Raw genomic sequence first — 25,681 nt, 5'->3', positions numbered from 1 at the left:
ATAATTTAAAAAGGAATTTCACCAAAACCAAATGTGAGATTTTGGTAATGGGGATAATTCCTTGGAAGGTGAACAGGCACCAACTACATTAACAAAAGCCTACTATTACTGAAGTATCATCTTTAAGACGTGGCCATCAGTAATGAGCACTAAATGTGCTAGAGCAGCAATGGGGGTACGTAATTTTGTGCTGTCTCTTATGGCCCAGTGCTAAATTTACTCTCGTATGTTTAATTTAATTTTGTGCTACTTCCTAGTCATACTCAGAGGGAAATGAAACAAGTCACTGAACACATTATAAAGGAATGAGCTAAAAACGGGAATGGCAATCCATGGCAAAAGTCTGTTTGAAACTTGGCATGGTTGCAGCTAATAAATGACACGTCTTCCTTGGTTTACCAGTCTAACCAGCTGCATGCATAGTTAAGGAGTTCAAGGTAAAGTCGCTCAACAATACGAAATTAAATGAGTCTGGAGGACAAGGCGTCTTTCCCTTAAACAGGCAAACAGTATAACGCTAACAGCATGAGAGAATCGAATATTCTACAATATTTAATACTGGTGATTGTTTGTGATGCCGGACTGGGTACATTTACAGGATAAGCTCTTTAGCAATCTAATCACATCAACGAACGAGTGACAAGATGAAGAAGGTGCGATCACTTTGGTATGCTAACAATATTATCCATGAAGCAATCCAGCTTGGTTATATTACTGACGTAACTTGAATCTCAATGGTACATCACTTATAGAATGGATACGAAATTGAGGTAAAACATTTCAAGCACTATAATATTGATACATTTAAACCTGCTAACTTAACATGCTTTCAAGGAAGAAATAATGAAAACAGTGTATGGGGCTTACAACATGTTGGACGTAAGGCCAAATGGATTAATCTCTCATCACATTGCAAATGCAATTTTTCTGGAGCATTTGGTAAGGGGACTTGGCATTATTTTTGCACTGTGACAGATGTGCTCATATGTCAACTCACAAAAATGACATTCAGGAGGATTTTCAGAATAAACAGGTCCATTCATATTGACGTGACAGGGATTCTGTTTAAAAATCCCCTGAATGCATGTGAATGCAGGGAAGTAGGATGCAAGGGACGGCAGATATTTAAACCTTCATTACTATTCAGAATGGATACTTTTTTATCGTATCACTGTCCCTTAAAAGCACAACATAAAGCAATATCAAAATAGGCATTACATGAATTACACGGAGGAGCATCAGCCCCCTGGACTGGTGTCTACTACCCCAATGCTGCAAGCCCCTATTGCCAGAGTGGAACCTTTTCCTCCGGGACAGATTCTGATTCGCAAATATGGAAACAACCCTCTTTTTTGGAGTTACTATCCAAACAACGATTTGCGAACAAACTGAGATTTCAAACCATTGACTCGTTGCATTTTTGAAGGAGGAGGAGGGGAACAGCTCTTTCACGGCCCTCTGCCTTCCAAAACAACAAGGTGATGGATAGAATGCAATAAATGAATCTCCGACATAGGCTACTACTCGGGCCGCATTTCAGACCATCATTTTTCATCATCTGTGTAACTCTACATAGACACCCACCTAATGCAAATCAGTCTTGGTCCTGCTCCAACAGGAACAATCCAGGCCAAACTCCCTGGCCAGGTACTCTTCAGATAGGAACACAGCAACTCTAGAATGGTTTCAACCTACTTGCGTCTCATCAGTGAGGTATAGCTTGTGTTCTATGGCACAGTGAGCATACAATCCATGTCTAGGCATTCCAATCGCACTCAGGGTGTTTTCTGCAAAAGCAGCATGATGATGGAATGAATGCTTGAATAAATCACAGTCATTGGTGATCGCTCAGGGCATGGTGGGGGAAAGGACAATGGACTGGGATGCAGCCCCAAATATTTGCAAGTGGTTGAAATTATTTAAAGAGTTTCACCTATCACTTTTCTTCCTTTCTTCAGTGCGATGGGGATGGCAATCCTGGGTCCTGTGCTCTCTGACCCATTGGGCTGAAGGAAGACCTTACCGAAGAGACCAACATAGCCCGAAACTAGTCTTGGGCAACTTTTGTTCCTGATCAGATGGAACCAGACCTGGCAATTCAGGCTGGACTGCTCCTAATGAATCAGACGGAACCTGGCCTGGCAATTCAGGCTGGACTGCTCCTAATGAAAAAGGAACAAGACTGATTTGCATATGGCTGGTTCATGTGTGAGGTGTTCCGGTGGGGAAAAGAACAACAAACTGGGATGTGCCCCAAGTAATTACTAGTGTCTGATTTTAATGTTCCTTCTAAATGACAGAGTCACAAAGTGCATACTACGAATCAGAAAGATATTACCAACTCCTAGTGTACCCTTAGTACACTATGGCTTGTCTTTTTGCAGTCCGCAGGCTTTGCAACTGCAAAAAGGCTTAGTACATTGAGACCTTCTTATAAATGAGCACAGACAAAATAGATTATTAACCCAGGTGTAGGGAAATAATAATTGGGATTTGTCAAAGCAGTGACTGTACAGTTTTAGTTTTTGTATGGCAGAACAATTTATGAACACATCTTTAGCAAATTCTTTGAGACTGAAATATTTTTTAACAAAGTGATGCACTTTTTATCATGAATGGAATGCCTAATGAGAGTTATACCAATGCATTAAAGTTTAGCAGGAACTGATGTCAAAGTGATAGAATTCCTCCTGGGAACTTCAACATCATGTCCAGAGGTTTTGGCTCTAAACAATCCCACAATGCAAGGTCCTGCCAAAGTCCAACATGGCACAACCTTTCTTTCCCTGGGCAGAGCCCTGGGCACAACCGTAAGGTGTATCTATGGAAATAAGAAAAATAGCATAACAATCAGGTCTGAAAACGCTGGGATTAGTGCCATCCTGATTTTCTGGACAATAGAACAAAAGAGGAAGCCCAGGCATTTGGAGCCAACACACAAGAGGCTCCCCTTTGAAGTGTTGGTGGGAAGGTATCTGGCAGTGATGCCAGCTAATGGTGGAGCTGAGGGTCTCAGAGGAACTCTTCACATAGAAACCCTGATGGTGCCATAACGGATTGTTGTTAGGAGAGTCGGGACAGGGGTAGTGGGATGAAGTGGCATCTTAAGATTGGCCAGAGGAGCATGGCATTTAGAACTTTCCACCCACACTTAAAAACCCTTGCACAAGGGAGATATAGTGAGCCAGAACCTGGATCCCGGAGAAGTATGAAAATTCTGCACATTTATTTTCTGACATAACACAAAAACTGAGGGAAGCTTCCCAGATGAACCTGGGAATTGACGTATAAAAAAATATATATGTACATATGATCAAGACAGTTGTGTACTGTCGAAATGCGTCATGCCGGGCACTCGCCGTTTTGAAATATTCATGATTTTATGGCAATAAACTGCACGTAAATGCAACAGAACTCGCTGTGGTCTGTACCTGATCTCCTGGGGGCTCCTGGTTGGAACAGGACTGTGCAAACATATACATATACATATATATATATATATATATATTTTTTTTTTTTTACCAAAAAGAGTTCAATTTACCGGGGGCTATGACCCTGCAGGGCGGGCTCTAGAAAGCAGGAATGGAGATCCTGCCGTTAAGTTCCTCACAAAATACAACAGAGCCCTACTTCGTCCTACAGCAAGGAGCCGACTTTATTAGTCTCGAGCAAAGCAGCAAGGGACACACTTTAAATAGTCCTGACGCGTTTCGGCATTACTACGCCTTCTTCTTAGGTGGGTGTGTCCTTAATTGTTTCCAAGCGGACTTGGTCCCGCAGCTTGCTGAACTGCAGGTCCCAGCATGCACCAGGTGGGTATCCGTGAGTCTGTACCAGGCTTTTGCCTTTCATGCTCAATAGTCTTCATGCACCCAGTTTATAAAATACTCATGCCAACACGATGGTACTGCACTGTTCCTTTTAGCAAGTGCTTTTCAATTATGTTACCAAGTGCTTAAGTGTTCGCTGCAGTGTTCCCAAAATTAAGCGCTCCAGCAGCGAAGTTGCAGGAGAAAGGAAAACGCCCTTCTCCTCTCCCTTTCTCCAAACGAATACCACATAGCCAAGGAAATCCAAGTGCGGCTGGCATTGTTGCAAGCAGGTCCTCCCCCTCCATCAAAATTACCAAAAAGAGTTCCATTTACCGGGGGCTATGACCCTGCAGGGCGGGCTCTAGAAAGCAGGAATGGAGATCCTGCCGTTAAATTCCTCACAAAATACAACAGAGCCCAACTTCGTCTTACAGCAAGGAGCCGACTTAATTAGTCTCAAGCAAAGCAGCAAGGGACACACTTTAAATAGTCCTGACGAGTTTCGGTGTTACTCCGCCTTCTTCTTAGGTGGGTGTGTCCTTAATTGTTTCCAAGTGGATTTGGTACCGCAGCTTGCTGAACTGCGGGTCCCAGCATGCACCAGGTGGGTATCCGTGAGTCTGTACCAGGCTTTTGCCTTTCATGCTCAATAGCATTCATGCACCCAGTATATAAAATACTCATGCCAACACAATGCTGCATAAATAGTTCCGATGCAAGGAGGACCCGGTTTGCCAGTTCGGGCTGGACTGTTCCCATGAGGAGAAGGGTCAAGACTGATTTGCATATGGCTGGGTCCAAAAACTGGGGTGGCATGGTGACCACAAGAAAGATGGATTTAACCCAGATCTCCTGACTGGGGGTGAATGTTTGATTCATTCAGCATTCGTCCATCATTTGTTGCTGCAGCACTTTCCGCCCTAAGTGGGATGGATTTGCCCATAAGTGGGTCCCTTGTTCGCTGTGCCACTGGATTTAAGCTAGCTAGCCTGTTAAGGGGCTTTGCAGCCATGGACAAAAAGGAAAGTGAGTGAGGAGGGAGAAGAACTGTAAAACAAACCCCTCCTTCCCCACTGTACTCTTTCTAATGCCCCCCTTAAAACCATGACTATTTAACCCACGCAGAGAAAGTAACTCTTAATCCCTACCCGATGGAATGTATATGTAAAAGGACAATTAATTCAAGGTTAAAATGGACTGCCCTTCCTAAGGAGAAAGCTACCACTTCTCTATAACCAATGTATCACAAACGTTTTGCATCAAAAACACAACAAAAAACTGTCCCAAGATGCTCTTTTCTGGACCAGGGAAGAACTGGCTAGGCAGTTCGGACTGGACTGTTCCCATGAGGAGCAGGGTCACGACTGATTTGCATATGGCTGGGTCCAAACTGGGGCGGCATAGTGAGCAAAAAAATGATGGATTAAACCCAGATCTCATGACTGGGTTGAATGCTGGATCCATTCAGCATTCCGTCCATTTGCAGCACGCCTAAATACTTTACACATTGCCCCTAAGTTACGCCTGACTGCTTAAGCACCGATTAATTTAGTGATGTTTGTTTTTCACCCTGACAGGGATTGTGGCTGTTGCTTGAGCACGGTTAATATCTCACTCAACCAACAATCCAATTTCTCACAACAATAATGACAAACCTCTTTTGATAACTATGTCAACTGTTTGATCCAATTTCTTTGAGTTGATTTTTATTCCGGTAATACTGACACATTGTTCAAACACAACATGACTATCTTCTCCAAATAACCCAGAAAACATTTTAACACACACAAACCAGCCATTCGGTCCAAACAGTTTATGTTCTGGCTCCAATACTCTAATCCCCATCTTCCACCGGTATCCTCTTCACTTAAGCAGGCCCCTCCAACCTTGACAACTCTCTAAAACAAAATCTCAGCCTTTCATAAATCATTGTTTTATTCCATGACAGCATTTACTCCATCTGCAGATTCAGCTCCTCTTTCAGACTCTCTGTCAACGCCACCTTGTCTCCATTATGTAAACATCTTGCCTTGTTCCTCTGCAACAATCTGTCATGTAGGGGCCCTGGAAAGATTACCTGAATTGGAAAGGACAACGCACCTAAGATCTTATGTGCACTACATACTTTCTTAATAACGGACATATTTCTCCTTTTATCATTTATACCTTCCTCCCAGTTAACATTAGAATTGCATGCTTTGTATATATTTCCAATACTTTGGTCTAGAACTCTGCGTTTCTACATCTAGCAAAATGTATCTCACCATTCAAAGATGCTCTCTCAACCTCTGCAAACATTGAGGCTTGATCAGAATATTGCTAAGTAGGCAACTGATTTGACACCTATTTCTCTGTAATATTCAACCAGTGGCCTCATTATTTTTTTAAAACACCAAGATGCCAATGACAGGCCAAAGGGCATGCAGATATATTGAAAAAGGCAACTTTTTCACCTGAACTACAAGTACGAAAGACTCAACTCCACTACTGGAACTTTACAGTAAGTATTGCTGGAGTAAAATATCCCTCAACAAATGAATTCACTCCATCCTGAAATGCAATCCATCAGATACTTGGCTAGACTGCTCAAATGTATTACTGCCCTCCTTCCTTTGTTCTTGTTCTCCACCAGAAAACAATTGTACTTACAAAATTCTTCTCGTCCTCTTTCACTTTTGCAACTGTCTTTCTTAAACATCTTTTTCTCTTCTCTCGCCACTAACCCTTCCCTTAAGACTAATCCCAAAGGTTCTCTGTCCTGTACTGCAATTGTTTTACAAGTTCTACTTTTTTATTTTGTATTTAAGTTTTCTGAAACGTTTATCCAACATAGCATATATAGTACACAGGTAGTTACATGCTTAGTAATGAGACTTAGGTGACAAGTAAATGCATCACAATATCTGGAACACCAGAAACATCAATAGATACATCTTAACATTGCTCATATACAACAAGTCCACATTTGTCATCCGGGAGTGTATCTCAGTAGGCTGAATACATAATTTTGTTGCCAAGAATTTATACATATCAAGCAGAAACGGAACATTAGCCAAGTATTGTGTTCAATTGACAATAACGTGTGTAGTGATTGTGGTATCAACAGGATGTCCCAGGATATACACCTTTAAGGGGTCCCAAATATCTCGAGGGCGTGATGTGATGGGGAGGAGTTCTGCATGTGTTTATGTTTGTTCCTGCCAGAACAACATGTCATTTATCCACTATTTAAATTTATGTGCCCTGCCTCGACCCCATCTGCATGCTATTCTCCTTTTTGCCAGCAAGAGACCAAATGAAACACATTTCCGATGTGTGGGGACAAGGTTTTCTGTGTATCCTAGTAGGACCAACATGGGAGTTGGTTGGAGTGTCAGGGAAGTCATCTGCTCCAATGCTGTAATGAGTTGGCGCCAGTAGACTAGCACAGCGCTACAATCCCAGGCAAGGTGCAGGAAGTCAGCCGCCTCCACCCCACACCTGTCACATTTATCATTATCCCGTAGTTTATATCTGCACCTTTTGACCGGGTATAGTATGTGCGGTGCAGAAATTTGTAGTGCGTTTTGCGCAGGCAGCTGCTAGATGAGACTTGTTCTGTCTGAGAAACAACAATATGTCCATTGCTGGTCCATGGTATTATGTCCCAGCTCAACAGTCCACCTGTCTCTAGCAGCAATAGGGGTTAAGGTTAAATTTGTGTATAAACTGTGATACAGAGTAGAGACTAAATGTGAGGCAGCGTCAGCCTGCAGCATAGTGTGCAGCAGGGCGACTTCCTGGAGTTCATGTGGTTATGAGGTTGTGTACTCTTTGATACCCTGTCTTACCCTTACATATAGGATATCAATGGGGAGGGTGGTTGTTTTGAAAATAACTGTTGCAGCGTACGGAATTTCCCATTTAAATAAAGGTCTCCCCAGCAAGTGATGTCATACTTAGCTGTAGTTTTTTTTTTTAAAGGCACCTTCCTGCAAGACAGGCCTTTTAGAGTGGTAAACAAGAGGAAGGAGAGGAGAGTACAGCATGGGGGTTTGTAGTTGTCTAGCAATGTGTTGCCATGCTTTTACTGTGCAGTCGACAGATGGTGGGTCAGCCGCCCAGGGGGAGGGTGTGGTTAAAATGGCACCTTCCAAAGGAACGGGTCCGCCAGCCAGTGTTCCGCTGCCACGTGAGGCGTGTATCTAGAGGGATGGAACCAGTAGTGGACATAATGTGCCTGTACACAAAGATAATATCATTCCAGATTAGGGACATTCAACCCTCCCTGGGAATAGAGTCTGGTAAGTGTTTCTCACTTCACACGAGATTGTTTGCCACCCCAAGTCAGTCAGGTCAGTTCCGACCGAAGTGCAGAGAACAAATGCCTGCCGGGTCATACGGGATGTTTAAGAAAAGATATAGTAGTTTGGGGAGGACAACCCTTTTTATGAGAGAGGTACGTCCTGCCATGGAAAGCGGGAGAGCAATCCATCTCGTGATACTGCTTGTAATGTTCTCAAATGCTCTGCCATAGTTGAGCCGCATCCGCTGTTCACGGTCGGCAGTGATGTGTATCCCCAAGTATTCACTTCAGTAGCGCACCATTCTATGGGGAATTCAGGAGTGAAGGCTGTCACCAAGTATTGAGTGGAAGAATCTGGGATTTCGCCCAATTAATGTGAATTCCGGAAAGTCCTCCGAATATCACAACCTCCCGAGGCATCGGATTGAGGTTGTGGTGTGGTTCTCTAATGTATTAGGTGACATAATCAGCATATAAAGAAAGGAGCATTGGGCGAGGGAAGCAGTGTAACACCTTGTCTGGATGATACTATCTGATTTTGGGCGCAAGTGGCTCGATTGCTAGCCTGAAAAGGTGTGGGGAAAGCAGGCCTCCCTGCCGGGTACCCCGGGTGATAGAGAAGGGGGAGGAAGTGTGTCCATTAATTGAAACACTTGCTACAGGAGTTGTGTAAAAGAGTCGTATCCATGACAGTATAACAAATAGGTAGTCCCATTCCATGGAATCAAAGGCCTTTGTGGCGTCTAAAAAGACCGCCACTAGTGCCAAATGCGGATCTACGTTTTGTAGGATGGAGAAAAGGGTACGAAGGTTATATGACGTCGCCATGCCCGAAATAAATCCTTAGCCTGTTTGCCAGTATTTTAGCGAGGATTTTCGCATCATTGTTGATGAGAGATAAAGGGCGGTAGAATAACAAATGTTCGCAGGTTTACCAGGTTTCAGAATAGAGGTGATGAGAGCCTCCCTAATCGAACGGGCAGAATCTCTAGCTCCTGGGCCTCTTTGTAGACTTGTTTTAGTACTGGAAGCAGTTGATCAATGTAGGTTTTATAGCAGTCAATGGACAGGCCATCTGACTCTGGGGCCTCCCCATACTGCATCTGCATAGTTGCAGTTCGTATCTCATAATTTTCAAAGGGTGCAGCAAGGAACTCTCTCTGGGCATCGCCATCTGACTCTGGGGCCTCCCCATACTGCATCTGCATAGTTGCAGTTCGTATCTCATCATTTTCAAAGGGTGCAGCAAGGAACTCTCTCTGGGCATCGCCCAGCCATCCCAGAGTTATGTCCTTCAGGTATGCGGAGAGGTCCGGGGGCTCGCCTTTACGGGTGCTGTATAAGTCAGGATAAAACTTGGTGAAAATGTTAGGAATATCGAGACTGTCTCTATGACGTGTACCATCTGTGTCGTCAATTTCTAGGATTTAATTGTTGAAGAGGTGGGGCAACCGAATTTCCATCGCTAAAGCTCTACCCAGTCTCTCTCCCTCCCTGAACTTACGAGCTATAAAGTATTTTCCCCGGAATGGAGCTTCGCACTCAGCAGTATCCTTGTATTTAGAGAGTTTATCTCTACATGTTGCCTGTTGAGTCCCGGAGGTGTCTCGCCATAGGTTACTTTCCAATTGTTTCAGCTCGTCCTCAAGTTTTCTGCAAACTACGATGGATATCTTGTAAAACTCCGTAGCTCTTAGCTATACAAGACCCCCTGATTGTCACTTTGATGGTCTCCCAGACTATGTACATGAGGGTAACGGAGCCTGTATTTCTCTGAAAAAAAGTCAGCAATTTCTGCACAAGTTCCGCCTCAAATACAGACTCTAGTAGAGCCTCTGGCATTAAACTCTAGCACCTTGGAGTAGCAATCGAGTTAGGAGATGCAATCATCATAAGAACCGGAGCATGATCTGAATAAGTTCTGGCTGAGTGTTCAGCAGCATGTATCCACGAGACAACACCTCGGGAGACCAGCCAGAAATCTAATCGGGCCCAGGTAGAGTGCGCTGCTGTGTAGTGTGTGCCTTCCCTGCCATTGGGATGAACGTGTCGCCACATGTCTGTAAGACCGTGGGCAGAGAACATGTTAGTCAGTGCGTCCTGTGTTTTGGTGTAGTGCTGAGGGAGTGGGTTGAATCTGTCAACAGTGGGGCAAAGCGCAGTATTGAAATCACCCCCCCCAGATGATATGAGTGGATCCCACCATAAGGATTTGTCCCTATAGCGTGGTGAAGTAATCCAGGTTATCCACATTCGGCCTATAAAAGCATACTAGTGTGACCGACTGTGTACCTAGCATTCCCCAAATCATGAAGCTCCTACTCAAGGAATCCTGATACGTGCCACCCAGGACAAAAGGAGTGTTCTTTGTGATAAGAATCACTGTGCCCCTCGAATATGTAGAATACAATGAGAAGACTCGGTGTGTGGCCCACTTATGGGCGAAACAAGGAGTGTGATGTGGGTCAAAATGCGTCTCTTGTAGCATAGCAATGTGGACTTGATGTCGGTCGAGATATGTAAGGACTGGTCTACAATTAGGGGGATCCCCAACCCCCTGATGTTCCATGTAAGAAGATTTATCTTTAACCCCTCAGTATGCAGAGTGATAGCCGAGAGGTATGTGGTTATCCTGATGTGTATGGGACGTAAAGCTGTGAGTGCATTTCTTTATGAGTACTTACATGTTTACCTGTTGGAAAGGAAAATTGGCGAACATTTAAATTAATAATTTCCTTCCCTTTCCCCCCACAACAGTACTCCAACGGTACCAGCATTTTTCTGCCCACCCACCTCCCAAGTAACCTTAGACATCTCAGTCCAGATTAAGTACCCCTAAAAAAAAAACAGTAAAGGGGAACACCTGTGTGGGGGTCGCTAGCGGGCAACAAGATTCTCCCTTCTCCCAGAGCTGACAAGGTAGCCTCCCAGTGTCAGGGGATAGAGGGAGGAAGGGGTGCTTAGCATAGTCCAAAGTTTAAACATGGGGGATATCACGCCTGCCACCCACCAATGAGAACATAGTTATTGCATATGTCACTGATCTGTCTCTTATCAACCACTCCACGAACCAATCGCCTTGGAGTTGTGGCGTATTTCTCTCCTGGGAGGAGTCTGTAGCGTTTTGCCGCCGCACAGGCATCACAAGTTCAAGTGGACGCCTAGTGGAATTGGGCAAATGGCAGCAGCAGGCACCACAAGGCACCGTGTGTTCACTACGTTGTACCAGGTATGCAGTAGATGTCCTTGAAAGCGAGGCAGGAGTGACTGCCGGCAAAGGATACATATGGAGCAACGTGGAGGCTGGTGACTCCCTATTCATAGTACGCGTGGATGTAAGACAGCCTGTGTATTGACGGGGAGTCATGAGTCTAAGCGCGCCTCTCTTGGTTGTGTCAGCAAGTGTTGTCTCTTTCCGCACCCAACTCCGCGCAGTGGAGAGAAGCTGGAGGGTGTGCGGCTGTACAGTCTCTCTCAAGTAGTATGAGGTAAACAGGAGCGGCAGGTCCCTATACAGAGCTGTGCCGTGCCATGTGTTTACCACAACACAGCAGGACACAAAAGCAGTGTCTCTTTTATTTTGTTTGGTTTTTTTTCTTCCCCCCTTTTTGCGGGGAGATGGGCTGGCACCAAAATGATTATGCGGCAGCAGTCAAGCGAAGAGAGCTAGTGACGGGTGCAAAACAGCAAAATGCCAGAGGACCCATTAACTGTGCAAGAAAGGCTCTATGGAGCACGGGCATCAGCACGTCAGCACAGTCAAGAACAGCACGTCTTTATCTTTATCACTGACAACATTAACTTCCTCTTACCGCACACGCTTAGGCGAGGGATGATGAGAGTGGCAGGGCGTGCGATATTCTGGCTTCACATCAGGGGTACCGGACATCAGCGCGAGTCCCAGCGTGGCCTACACATCACGAGGATCCCACGTGGCTCGCATAGCGGCAGTAACCGGAGAGACGTCCAGAAGAGCTCCACGTCAGTTTCCGCTCAGAACATTACCTGACTCCTGGATCGCCTAGAAGTATCCGCGGTCGCTGATTTTCCAACCGGAGATAGGCATAGGGATGAGAACCAGGCGGTAGGCAGTTGGAGCGAAGTTGATGCGTGAAAAGTCTGGATAATTGAAGGATCATGCCGCCAAGCAGCAAGAGCCTCACAGGTGCGCAGCCATTTTGGTCAAAGGGTGTGCAACACCCATGGATCATTTGTCACCGGTACTAATTCTTTAAAAAATCCTTTATTCTGCTACCAACATTTGCATGAGATGAACGAATAATAACTCCCTCGTCCTCACTAGGTGCTCCATTCTGCACCTGACAACGTCCTCTAGCAGATCATCCTCTACTACTTATCCCACTCTTTGAGAAAAAAAATCCTGTAGTGACTTGAAAACCCTACGAATTAATCTCTATTCGGCACATTACCGTTTGAAACATCTGGCTGTGAAAATGTCCAAATTTCACAACCCTTCCCCTGACAAAAAACATTCTTATTGCATTTTCAGCCTTATTCATTGTATAAAGGTTTTCACATCTCTACCAACAATCTTGCCCAGACATTCATCAAATAAAAGCATGTTAGCTTCTATACTTTTCAGAACTACCAATCAGCCTTGGGATAATAGTCATCAAGATAGTCCTACATCATTCAGTAATCAAATTTGCATTGGCATTACCAAACACATAGCAAAACCAAAGGGGATGATGAACAGAGTGTTGATCATTGCAAGCACTCACCACCAGTCAACTGATCTGGGTTTAATCCATAATCATTCTTTAGCTCACTCCGCCACCCCAGTTCAGACATGCCATATGCAAATCAGTCTGACCCTGTGCCTCATGGGAACCGTCCAGCCCGAACTGCCAAGCCATGTCTTCCATGGACCGGAAACAAGCACCCTGGGACCGGTTTCTGGCTAATCAGCCAGGCTAGCTTGAATTCAGTGGCAAAGTGAGCAAGGGACCCACGCCTCGGCACACCCTGCCAACTTAGGGCGAACAAAGCAAAACTAAAGGGGATGATGGACGGAGTGTTGCTCATTGCAAGCACTCACCCCCAGTCAACTGATCTGGGTTTAATCCATAATCATTCTTTAGCTCACTCCGCCACTCCAGTTCAGACATGGCCATATGCAAATCAGTCTGACCCTGTGCCTCATGGGAACCGTCCAGCCTGAACTGCCAAGCTATGTCTTCCCTGGACCGGAAACAAGCATCCTGGGACCGGTTTCTGGCTAATCAGCCGTCATCAGCCAGGCTAGCTTGTATCCAGTGCCTCATGGGAACAGTCCAGCCCGAAGTCCTAATGTGTCTAACAACGTGTGATGGCTTGTTTCAAAGATGTCTCTAACCCTTTTCTTAAATCTCTTCCCAATCTGATAAAGGAAACAGATCAATTCTGAATCATGTTAGGAATGTGTAGTACCACAGTATATCACATGACATGCTGTTAAAGGGAAGAGGACTTTATTCACGTCATGCACAGAACAGCACCAGGAGACAACGGTTTGTCTGCCTGGTTTAAATCCCAACATTCCATAAGCACTTAGGACCCCTTCTAAGAACTTTCTAAAAACAGCACGACCAACAAAGCATGGGCGCTATTTTGAATCACCACAACATCTTCCCTTTTTACAAATTAAAGGTATTGACATATGATCATTGTATATCATATTTGATTTAAAACAATACTGTTACAACATACAGAGCAACCTAAATTAAACAATGAAGAACGTTAAAAGAAATATCTACAGCTTGTTATCAAAGAAACACGCAACAATCCCCCCAGTAATTTTAAGATAAAAACAACCAAACTCAATCCTACATCAAGCCAACCACCACCCACATAAACAACAACAACGTCTACTATGTTTTAGTAACGAAACTTAGCAGGTTTCCTAATTATTTATGTTTGGCAAGTAGAATTAACCACAACTCTTCGATCCATCCTCCTCTCGAACATTTTTAACTTTTACCACTCTAGAACAATTACACCATTCATCTCCTTTCACTCTACCTGAATGCCCACTAATAGGCTAGGAGGACTATTTTGAGACACTCTGGGATGCTTTAGAGGTCTATATCCATAACAATACAGGATAGATTAAAATGAATGGAAAGAGAATTAGAAACATTCAAAAGAACGTATGCACATAGAATACCTACCAGAACTAACCGTGCATACAACACTCCTTGAGCACATGGCAAAGAGGTGCAGTCTCCCACCCACACTGATTAGTTACAATACTTAAACTAGGCAAATCTGCAGACCAATATTTATTGTGTAGGCCAATATCATTGTTAAATACGAACGCAAAAGTAATCTTGTTGGAAGCCATGTCCCGGATGGACCCAGTGGTATGGGCTTTGGCTGTTTTTTGGGCACTGAGAAAGCTTTTGATTCGGTGTAGTGGAAATCAATCCTAGCAGTGTTAGCCAAAATTGGTGTAAGTAACATATTTCTACAGCGGATTAGATTATTATATAACAGTGAGTCGATGATAAATAGTGATAAGTACGGGTACCTGAAGGGATATCCTTTGTTATTGTTGTAATAAGCACTGGTGGGAGAATGACTGGCATGCGCACTTGATGATTATCTTGCACCCACTGCGGGTAGCTGTGCGCTATACAAGTACAAAAAAACAAAACAAACAAAACATAGGGACCTGAGATTTCCAGGTTAAAAAATGATACTATACACATATGCAGACATATCTTTATATGAGTAAGACCTGGAAGTTAACCTGACTGCCATACTGAGGGAAATAGTGCGGTGTGGAGGCTACTCTGGCCTACACAAAGATTGGGATATGTCACTGATGTCCACATATGAAAGTCACTAAATTGTGTGGAATGGAACTCCCAATACACTGGGCAGTGAGATTCCTGGGAATCAAAATGCATACAGACCCTAACATAGTAATATTAAATAATTACGGAGTTCCAGTTGACAAGACTCTCATATATAGGACAATATAAATAGATAGATCAAAGTTCCATTGTCCTCAGCGAGCAGAATAGCCATATTGAAAATGATGGTGTTGCCCAGATTTCTGCTCCTATTTCTTAACATACCTAAAGTGCTCCCTAGAGTGTTTTTTCACAGCCTACAGAAACTATTGATAAAGATGGCATGGCAGGGAAACAACCACAAGTCAATTAGATCACTCGGGCACCCATAAATGGTATTTATGAAATGTTGGACTAAAGCCGAAGACTTGGAGATATACTGTAGGGTGGCCCAGAGTCACTTCGCACACTATTGGGTACATGGCTCAGCATGTCTACCACACCCGTTGTTGAAGTAGGACACAGTGGCTCCACTGAAGCTCAAACCTCATTGTTCAGTGCCCGACCACAGTGCTGTAATGCTATAGATCCAGTAGGCACCATGATATATGCATAGAATCGATTACTCGAACACCTACAGGAAACCTTATCATACGCACCCACCATGCTGGTGGAATGGTGCACCTGGCTCCTGATTAATCAAGAGAGGAGAGTACAGTGCAACTGCAAAAATTACAAAGTAGAAATAAGGGAGAGATGTTCAGGAAGGCTCATTTTTGACATTATATCAATTACTAGAGCAGGGTGGATCATCACAGCATACGCCACTCCTTAAGAGGAATGCTGGGTGAAAAACTGATGAATTCAGCTACATTTTGTTTATTAACAAATACGATACAAAATTAAAACCCTTGGTACATCTTCACATTCTTATATTTCTAACCAGAACCACTGAACACATTGAAAACACGAAACGTAGACGAGAATGGCAAGCAGATATACAGAGAACAATAACAGATGAGCAAGGAGGTACTGTTGCTCAGTGATAAAAATCAGTTTAGGAGAATAACAGACACAGACATTTACATTGTAAAGGTATACACATATTACACTCCCGATCGTCTGGTTCAGTGTGCACTGAGACGTAGCACAGGTTGCTCCCGCTGTATTGCAGAGTTAGTGGATTTGGCTATGGATGACCATTTGCTTCAAATATATACTTTTTCTATGAACTGCTCTAGATTGTTTTTCTTTCTGTTTTGAGTTTCTGTCTCCTCGGGTGGGGTGAAGTCATTGATAATATCAGACATAGCACCATTAAAGGAATCGATAATGTAGTTTATATCATGGCCTTCAGGAAAACAAGGGAGGCTTGCAAAGCAAGCAGTCAAGATTATTGCCATTTATGTTGCTGGTATCCCTGGCCCCGGCTTTGGTCTTTTAGGTTGTCTACAAATAATGGCTTTGGGCTTGGAGAAAGGAATCTGGCAATGATCTGGCCAGTCATCCAGACTAGCATCATCAACTGATAAGAAACCCTGTCAAGCCATGGGTTCCAGAGTGGCTCGTTGATGTGTGTGTTTAAGCAATGATGTAGGAGGTCATTCTCATGCAAAGAGAGAAACCTTGGTTTCATGAGGATTGTCAGAGTTTAGGTTGGACTCGGTTATGAATAAATTATTGTGATTGGAAAAGACAAGGTGAAAGAGAATATGGGTCATGCAATGTTTGGTAAATGAGTTGTTGTTTAATGACAGATGGTAAGCGATATTGATTCTGGTAGATTTAGTAGCAGTGGAAATAATTTTAATGACGAGGCACTGACGTGTAGAGAAAGAATTAGATGACATTTGAAGACAGATGACAGACAGAATTACTGAAAGTCAATGCAGCACTACCACCTTTTCACGATCTATTGAGATGGAACATGAAATAATCTTAAGGAAAGAGCAATTCCATGCGGAGTTGAATGAATTTACCATTTTTTATCGGCGTATTGAGATCTAGGCCAGAGATTTCAATGACCTATACAGTGAGTTATCAGATGTCATGTATTGCTGACCCACTGAAGAAAAAAAGCTCCCTTCCCTGGAAGGCAAAAACCACACCACACGATTTGTGTTCACTTCACCTTTGAAGCCTGCAACCAGCACACACAATGCTCTAAAACAACCACTTCGATGTCTTCACATTGCACCATTCACTGGATAAAAGTCTAGTAAATGCAATATATTGTCATAACGATAAACAGAAGTACAAAAGGTCTAATGGCATCCAGCAAACCAGTCCCTCTGCCCACGCATACCTATGGATGCCCACAAGCAACCTAAGGGCATTCACCAACTCATCTGCAAGCCATGCCCGACCTGAATTTTTTTTTTTTAGAGATTTACTACTGACAAGGGCAGGAGTAATATGTTTCCCAGATATGGGGCGTAGGGAAAAGATAATCTTCAAATGTGTATCTTTGCCCCAACTATGAGCTAGAGGCCTTGGGGCCAAGAAAAATATTGAAACAGCGCCTGGCTCATCATGGTTAGAGTAAGAATACCCATGTATCCTCCTAACCTCAGAAGCACCTGACTCACATTATGCTGTAGCAAATGAAAGATCTTTTGCTTATCTTGGTATTCCATTACTGGCATACTGTAATAATGTTCCACACCCAGATGAGTTCAGCAGCTGCACAGCTCCTTCACTGCACGGTTTTACCAGACAGTGTTCATTCCATTAGGCCGGTTATCATGATCACCATCAAAATTTGGACATATCAGACCAAGTAGTTAGTTAGCACCACCCTAAGACCACCCTGGTCTGCTGCCTTTAGAGGTTTCCGTTGCAAAGCTGCATAGGTTCAGGTGTAATCTTCATATGTGCTGGTACACCTCAGGGACCTCTGGTATTCCGCAACCAGACCATGCTACTCCTCCTTTATATTTGGGTGGGGCCCAAAGTACCCACACTCCTCTTTTTACTGCCTCCAGACACACCCTCCCGTTACATCTTGGGAGGGAATGACTGCGGGGCTTGGCCATCAGTACTTTCTTGTTTTTTCTACATGGCTGAGGGCTTCTAAGTTCTTGGGATATTTTCAGGCTCTAGGTTGTCTCACGTTGGCCAATGCAGGAACCTTCTCCCTATCGTTTATCCCAAGTCCTGCCTTCTCTGCATACAGTACCGAATACAGAGATTTCTGGAGCTCACACAAGCAATATCCTCTCAGCACCTGGATAGCTCCACTTTCATTTAAAAAGTTTCAATTAAATGCATGCACTCAAAATGCAAACAACTATTTCCATCATGGCACTCTGATCAAATTTAAATTTGACTTTCTCATTTCACATACATTTGGGTTTATACCATAGAATGTTAACATTTGGAAAGATATAGACATTACCAAAACGTATGCAGGAGATGCAGTGGATCAAATCCAGCCAGTAGAAGGCAGGGGAGCCATTCTTTGTAGTGCTGCTGTACTTTGGCTGCATAATTCCTGAAATCTTGGTCATCTTTTTTAGATGGTAATGAACAACCACGCTCCAAAAAAAGTCGAAAAAGTGAAAATTTCTCATGGTTCAAGCACTGTCCCAAGTGCATACCCATCAGATTCGCCCCATATCTGAGAAGTATGGGAACTGTTCCAAAGTTCCTATAAGAAGAAATAACGCAATCATTTCACAAATAACTCTCTGGGTATATGCAGGCTCAGGCGTAATGTTCATAACATTTGAGTAGAGCTCAGGATCATGAAACTGACAACAGAAATTATATAATTACTAAACATAGTAATTCTTCTTCTTGGTTCTGCAGCCTTCTTTATCAAAAGTGTGAAAATAATGCAGCTAGAGCTCGAAAGTACTTAACATTGTCAAATTGCACAGCTCGGGTAGTTCAAAAAGTGGAGATGAAGTGTGTCTGCTGGAAAAAGAAGGGTTGTTAAACTATCAAATAAAAGGGCAACAACAAGGAGGAATGTGTACTTAAGTAGGAAAAAATATGTATATGGCATGTGTCTATCTGGTGAGAAATAGCATTCAGAAATATAATTTTAATATTTTAAGAAGAAAAGAATCTCATCAAAATATGATGGGGGTAGAGGGAGCTGGGAAGACACTATCGGTGATGGGCGATATTCTTTGTAATTACTCATATGTCTAACCATATTTCCTTCAAACTCATGGAGTATTTCAAAGCATCAAACACACAAAAGGTGAGAGAAGTAGTCTCGCTGATCTTACATTGCACATGGGTAATTTCGAGAATTGCATGTATGCTTCGACACAAAATTCCAGAAATTACGCCATCAAGCCTCATCGCGTATTTATGTGCAATATGCTGCAAAATTAAACAGTCAGTGTACAGAAATAAAAAAAACAGCCAGAACATGAGCACCTGCTGCTGTTGCCACTTGTACTGTTCACGATTTTTTTAATTACGAAATTAACATTAAGACGCATGTCACACTAAAATACAACGCTAAGCTAAATGACAGATTTTCATTTCAGAAATATTGCGTAATTTCCTCAACATTTTGCATATTTACATAAAAGAAAATTAAGCAAATTTTGCACACCACTATATAGGAGGGATGCTAGCAAATATTCTAAACCACTGGCAACCCGATTGCATTCCTGCCCACCGTGCCACGCTAGACAGAGCCCCGCCTCAAGCAAATCAGTCCCGCACCTACCATATTCAACAGGTAGGTGAAACCCTCTCCAGAAGAGAACGCAAACAACCCTACATCAGTTTTAGCCTTATTAGGTCTTCTCAGTGAGATAAAGCTTGGATCCTGTGTTAAAGCGAACGAGGGACCCACACCTGGGTATACCCTTAACCACGTAAAGCATTACAGCAAACACGCAAGAAGTGATGGGAGGAATGCTTGCTGGTGTTTCTCTTAATACAAGTAGCTTACTAGTAAGTGACATTCAGTTGAGCGTTACAATGCTTCTATGTCCCGGACCCTACCTTGACTCTAACTGTGAAACCGACATCCCATTGACGGTGCAGTATTGTACAATACAGGAGACTATGCATGGTAGAAAGGAGATCTTGGGTCACTTTGTCAGATTAAGATTGCTATACATGAGATAGAATCAGTCGCAACGTCTGAAAACAAAAACCTTTTTTGGGAGTCAAATAAAAATTGAGGAGCTTCAAGGAACCTCTGCACATTCAGTTTGTGAAGGATTTTTGTGCCATTCGAAAGCATTCACGAACAATGAAGGTTTAACAATTGACTTGAGATAACTGCTGTTTTATTTTAAGCATCTATATAAATGTCATCAATCAATCAATCAATCAGGGAATTGTAAGCGCGCTACTCACCCATGAGGGGGAGGGATGAAGGAGGGGGGGTCCACAGATCTGTTTAGACAAAGAGCCAGGTCTTGAGTGTCTTCCTGAAGGTGTTCAGGGAGGGGGCGCGTCTGATGTCTGCCGATAGCTCGTTCCAGGTCTTAGCTGCAATGAACGCAGCAAGTGGGACATGTGACTTCCTACCTTAAGTCTGACAAAACAGTCAAGGAAAAGGTGCTAATGCAGCTATGAATCTCTCTGTACCTTCTGCATTACACAAACCCAGACAGGGTAGAGGCACTTAACAGCTATCAGCTTATCTAATACCAGCACTACTCAGGATAACCACACATGTTCAAGTAGCGCTGCACCATCTTGTGTACACAAAGGTGTGCATCCTTCCTATGTATAATCCCAAGTGAGATTTGGTGTGGCTAATTTTGAGCATTCTTTCACCTACCTTTAGAACTGAGAAATAGGAATCTCACCTGTTCACAGTTCGCCCTGCTCCAAAGTGACTCCATGCAAGTTTAAAACTTACAATCATTTAGTGGGATGCAAGGCAATCCAGAAGATAAGTGTCTTAGGAAACGCAGAAATGTGGAGGCGCAGTGTGCAAAACACCAAGAATCCATTTTGTTAGAAGCTAGGCACCCCATTAAAAAGCATCTTTGCTGAGCGAATACTATCGAGCATAAGAAGCAAATCCACTTAATCATCGATTCTGGAATGGATATTGCATTCCTTTCAGAGTCACTACTGGTTCCCATCTCCTAAATGTCTGCAACCTCTAACTTGCTCGTGGCCAAGAGAAAAATACAAACAGAGTTATTGCTAGGGTGGATTGTGATCCCTTTTATGCCCCCTTTGGCAAGCTGATATCATCGTCTTTGGGTGTTGTAGCAAAGAAGGAACAAGGAAATACTTCTTGACTCATAACTTGTCCTACAGTCACCGGGCATTTCTGGAAAACCACAGCCTTTACCTAGCCTTCACCCAAAATAATGCATTGTGAGGTACACCTACTTTAACATGGTATAGCCCAACTGTAAACGAAAATGAGAAGAGGGATTGATAGACAAAGATAATACAGAGTGCCTTCACTTCACATTCAAGAAACAAATGTACGTAGATAAATGCATGGCCTTGGATTGTTCAACCACGTGCCAAATTCTAAGACTTTAAGTCATTCCCTAGAAAGGGCAGTTAAGGATATGAAGGGGTTTGATGGTATTTTCCATGTTGGGTGTTTTCTTACATAACTCTATGTGCATTGCATTGTTGATTGGAATCAGAACTTGATCGCTGAACCGGAACTACTGAGTCGGAGCCACGGAACTGCGTAAGCTGTGCTGTGCTGAGCTGCCAACTCCCGTACTCACGAGCCCCGTATCCCACGACCTCTTAACATGAGTCAAAATAACAGACAAGTGAGCAAAATAAGTCTGACTAAAGATAACTCGGAAAAACTAACCAGACAACTACTGGAGGCTACATAAAATCCCAAAAATAGAGACTTCGAAACAAACGTATCACCCAAACTTAAGTAAAATGTTATAACTAATCACAATTGACATATGGGACAGGAGACATACTTAGCAATCCAAATAACCAACTAGAACTTTTCGCCCGACTGTTGCATGCACTTCAAGCATCAACAGACACTCCTATAACGCAGTCCGATAAACTTGACACCCAAATAGATCTAATGAACATCATTGCATCGTGCATCTCAGGGATCAATACGAAATTGGATAAATTAACAAATCTTATAATAAGAGTGCAATCCATATACTCTCCGCAGGAATCTCCCTGTGCTTGTTATCCAATACTTGACAAGCTGATCTTCTTACCAGCATTAATGGATCAGATTCCTAATTTCCGAAAATGCCACATCACCCCCAAGTCTCACTTTGACAGTACAGATAAAGAACAATGGGGCTCAACTGCAAAGGTGCAACGATCACTGGTAGTTTTAGTCACCGCTTTGGAACTTAAAGATGGTACCCAGTTACCATCCACAGAAATGGCAGAATCCCTAAAGACAGAAATAATGGCGACACAGAAGGTCAACTCAGGAAAGCCCAAGACACAGATTCACTCTAGAAGACAAAAAAAGCGGGAAAGGAAAGCCAGGAAAAAAAACCTGGAACAGGCGAAACATCATTCTACCAGAGTGTACCCCATTTTCACTACATCTCACAAAGGAAAAATCTCAAAAGAGCTTTGCACTCCACCTATATCAGCTAACCTTCTTCCTAACATCCGCATCCAAAACGGAGGGTCTGCAGGCAAGAATACAGACAAGTCAGTGGCCGGTAAAATACATACCAGTGACTTTACTTCCACAGAAGATTTGGACACTCGTGAGGAAACCAAAATACATAAGAAGGTTGGCCCAGCTAGTCCAATTGTACAAGAAGCTAAAACGGGAGCAGGTACAGTGGAAAACAAGAAAGGAAAACCCCAACACTATTCAATTTACAAACACTGGATAGCGCTCAAAATCAGTTGCTACTAAGAACGGAAAGTCTCAAAATCATCAACAGCTCAAACCCAATTTCGAAAGCAAAACAATGCTTAGACAGCACTGATGCAATACTCCACATTGAGCAGTAGGAAATCAAAGATCACAATGGACTGCGACAGCCGGAAGCATCCAACAAATAGACTTTGCCACACAAAGTAAGAAATGTCAGCCGGTCGCCGCAAGGACAACTTAGATTTCATATTCAAAATCTGAAAAAAACACTTGGAGGATTACAATCATACAAAAACATCAAGGGCACTAAGGCACAACCATGTATTGCAACAGATAACATGGAGGCCTGAATACGAATCGCCAGGTAGGCATGACATTTTGAATAGAAGCAACATACTAAAACTTACGGTGAAATTCTGGATTTAAAACACATACAAACGGCCGACCTCCTGGCAGTACAATTTCTTTCAGTGGGACAGAAAAAATCCAAAGAGCAAACATTCACCACATGGCACACTGCAGTGATAGCTCAGCTAATTTTAAACAGCTCGGACCAATTTGAAGCCTGGGGCATAAAAATATCTACACAATTTGTACCTTGCTATCCTTGCCCTCTGAATGAAAACCAAAAGTATCAAATCAAACAAGAGCCAAATCAAACAATGGAAACAAAACCGGTTTATTCAATCTTACAAAACGTCAAAGGAAGACATAGCACTGAACTGATAAGATCTAGTAAAGACCTGCAAGTACAAACTGATCCAAATCCAAACCAATGGAACTGGCTCCCAAGCACTCTTAACTTCAAGAAGAGCGATTGATAAAGGAAAGATAAAGTGGGCAATTCTCAGGAAGGTACTATCCACATGTTATCATTAAATATAGCGGGAGCAAAAAAACTGCTTGAAAAAGGCCTCCCTCTTGATGAGTGGGCCACTTTCGACATAATAGCCCTACAGGAGATATGAGCTTTGGAAGATCTTCCTCTAGTCGATTTTGTTCACTTTACAGCAGAGGCAGAAAAATGTAAACAATATGGTCGTGCAAAAGTGGTTAGGCAGTTTACATCCACAGCACTAAATAATACATCAGAACAGTTAAAATCTCAAGACCCCAGCATTCAACTCAAACTTACCGACAAGCGCCTGGACATGAAGAGAGCAGTAGTATTGATCAATTATTGCACTCAACCGTCGGCTCAAAAAAAAAAAAAAAAAAAAGACAATACAGCACTCTTAATCAAAACTATTTAAGAACTGCGATGTGCCGAAACTGCCTGGAATATAGTATTGACAGGAAAATTTAAATCTAATTTAATTTACACCCCAGACGAATTTGAAATACTGTCAATGGACAACATTTGCTGGAGTGTAAAGCAACAATTCCAAACTAGGATGACTCGCCCAGAATACATTGGTCAACATCTAGTAAAAGCAGTGGAATACCACGGCAAGCGTGTGATGAATTTTCGATCCGTAGAAGATAACCCGCCGAAAAATACTTACCATGGTCCAGGGTCTCAATCTGTACTCGATTTCACGGTCATCACACTCCCCTTATTGCCGTCTTTTGCGCACTTCTACATAGAATACCCCACACTGAGCGATCATTCGTTCCAACTCATTGCCTTCAACCTTAATCTGTCTAAATTTCAAACTGTTACAGTACCAGAAGGTAAACTGAACACGATAAATTTAAAATGTCTCAAGTGGACTAATGAAACTAAATTGGAGTGGTTTACAACAACTGAAGATCTACTGACGGTTTCGGTATTACAGTGTTCCAACAGGATACAAGCATGGTCACATTTTTTGAGTAAATTAACAACAGTAATGACAAAACCACAAATTAAAGCCATAAAACATAAACCTTTAAATTTTTTAACAAGCGAAGCTCAGAAGTTAAAACGTGACTTAAAAAGAACATCCAGGAAACTGCATTCAGATAACAACAACGGCCTTACATGGGAAGCATTTCTGCTACAGAGGAAACTCAACAAAAAGAAACTATGGGAAAAATAAAAGAACAAGCAAGGAGAGTTTTGGCCCAAATCACTATTTAGTGTAAGGCACCCTATTTCAAACAAATTTTGGAAAACGATAAACCATCTGAACAGGCCAGGGAACGCCTTAATATCTTATGTGCAGGAACAGGATTGGGCTATTTATATAACACAGAAATTTGAAGAGAATATTCTCACTCCACAACTGACTCAGCAGCCACCTGATCCCTCAGGTAATCGACATCTATCAGAATCAGGCAAACGTCAATAACATAAAATAAGCAGGAACGAAGAAGTTGACCATCAAGGGATACCTAAAAACATATGGTTCCCACTACTCAGTGAAGGAAATAACAAATATAATAAACAAAAGTAAAGGAGATGGGGCTCCAGGTCCTAATGGCATTTCACAAGCCATCTTTAAACACAACACAGATTTCTGGAATAACCGTCTGGCAACGCTGATGCCGAAGTTGAGACCCAAACCCAAATACCAGTCAGCTGGCAAGGATCAATTATTACACCTATATACAAAGGAGGAGATAAAACAAATCCATCAGACTATAGGCTTTTGCACTGCTGCTGGATGTAGAAGCAAAGCAGCTTGCCTCCTTTATCCTGGAAGATCTGGTCAACAGGTCAGACAAACTCAGCTTGATCCCAACAAATCAAACTGTATTCAGAAAGTGGATTGGAACCATTGCTAACATCTTATCAATCTCTCTTATAGCAGAGAAATGCAAGAAAAACAAACAGAGCCTGCACGTCTGTTTCATTGATCTAAAAGCTGCATTTGACAGTGTGGATCGACAACTTCTGTGGACTAAACTCCGGGCCTGGAATACACCTGACAGAATTTTAAGGGGGCTAATGTTATTCTATTCTGAAACATGGGTGAGAGTAAAACTTGGTGACGGTTTTAGAGTTTCGAGAAAACTGCACAAAAACAAGGGATTGAAACAGGGATGTGTGCAAGCCCCACATCTATTTAATCTATTTATG

General features: G+C 42.8%; 1 protein-coding gene across 4 annotated transcripts in view; it reads right to left on the bottom strand.

The window, feature by feature from the left end:
• ASB3 (ankyrin repeat and SOCS box containing 3) overlaps positions 1-25,681 on the bottom strand; it is a 404,583-nt gene that overhangs the window by 59,212 nt on the left and 319,690 nt on the right. For all 4 annotated transcript variants that reach the window (XM_086927737.1, XM_086927738.1, XM_086927740.1 and 1 more), the window contains exon 9: positions 18,292-18,543. In XM_086927737.1, coding sequence (XP_086783863.1) covers positions 18,292-18,543 — 252 coding nt within the window. The remainder of the gene's footprint in view (positions 1-18,291; positions 18,544-25,681) is intronic.

This window comes from Lissotriton vulgaris, chromosome 6 (assembly GCF_964263255.1).
Source record: "Lissotriton vulgaris chromosome 6, aLisVul1.2, whole genome shotgun sequence".
NCBI classification, from domain to species: Eukaryota; Metazoa; Chordata; class Amphibia; order Caudata; family Salamandridae; genus Lissotriton; species Lissotriton vulgaris.
This window is presented reverse-complemented; position numbering and strand designations above follow the sequence as displayed.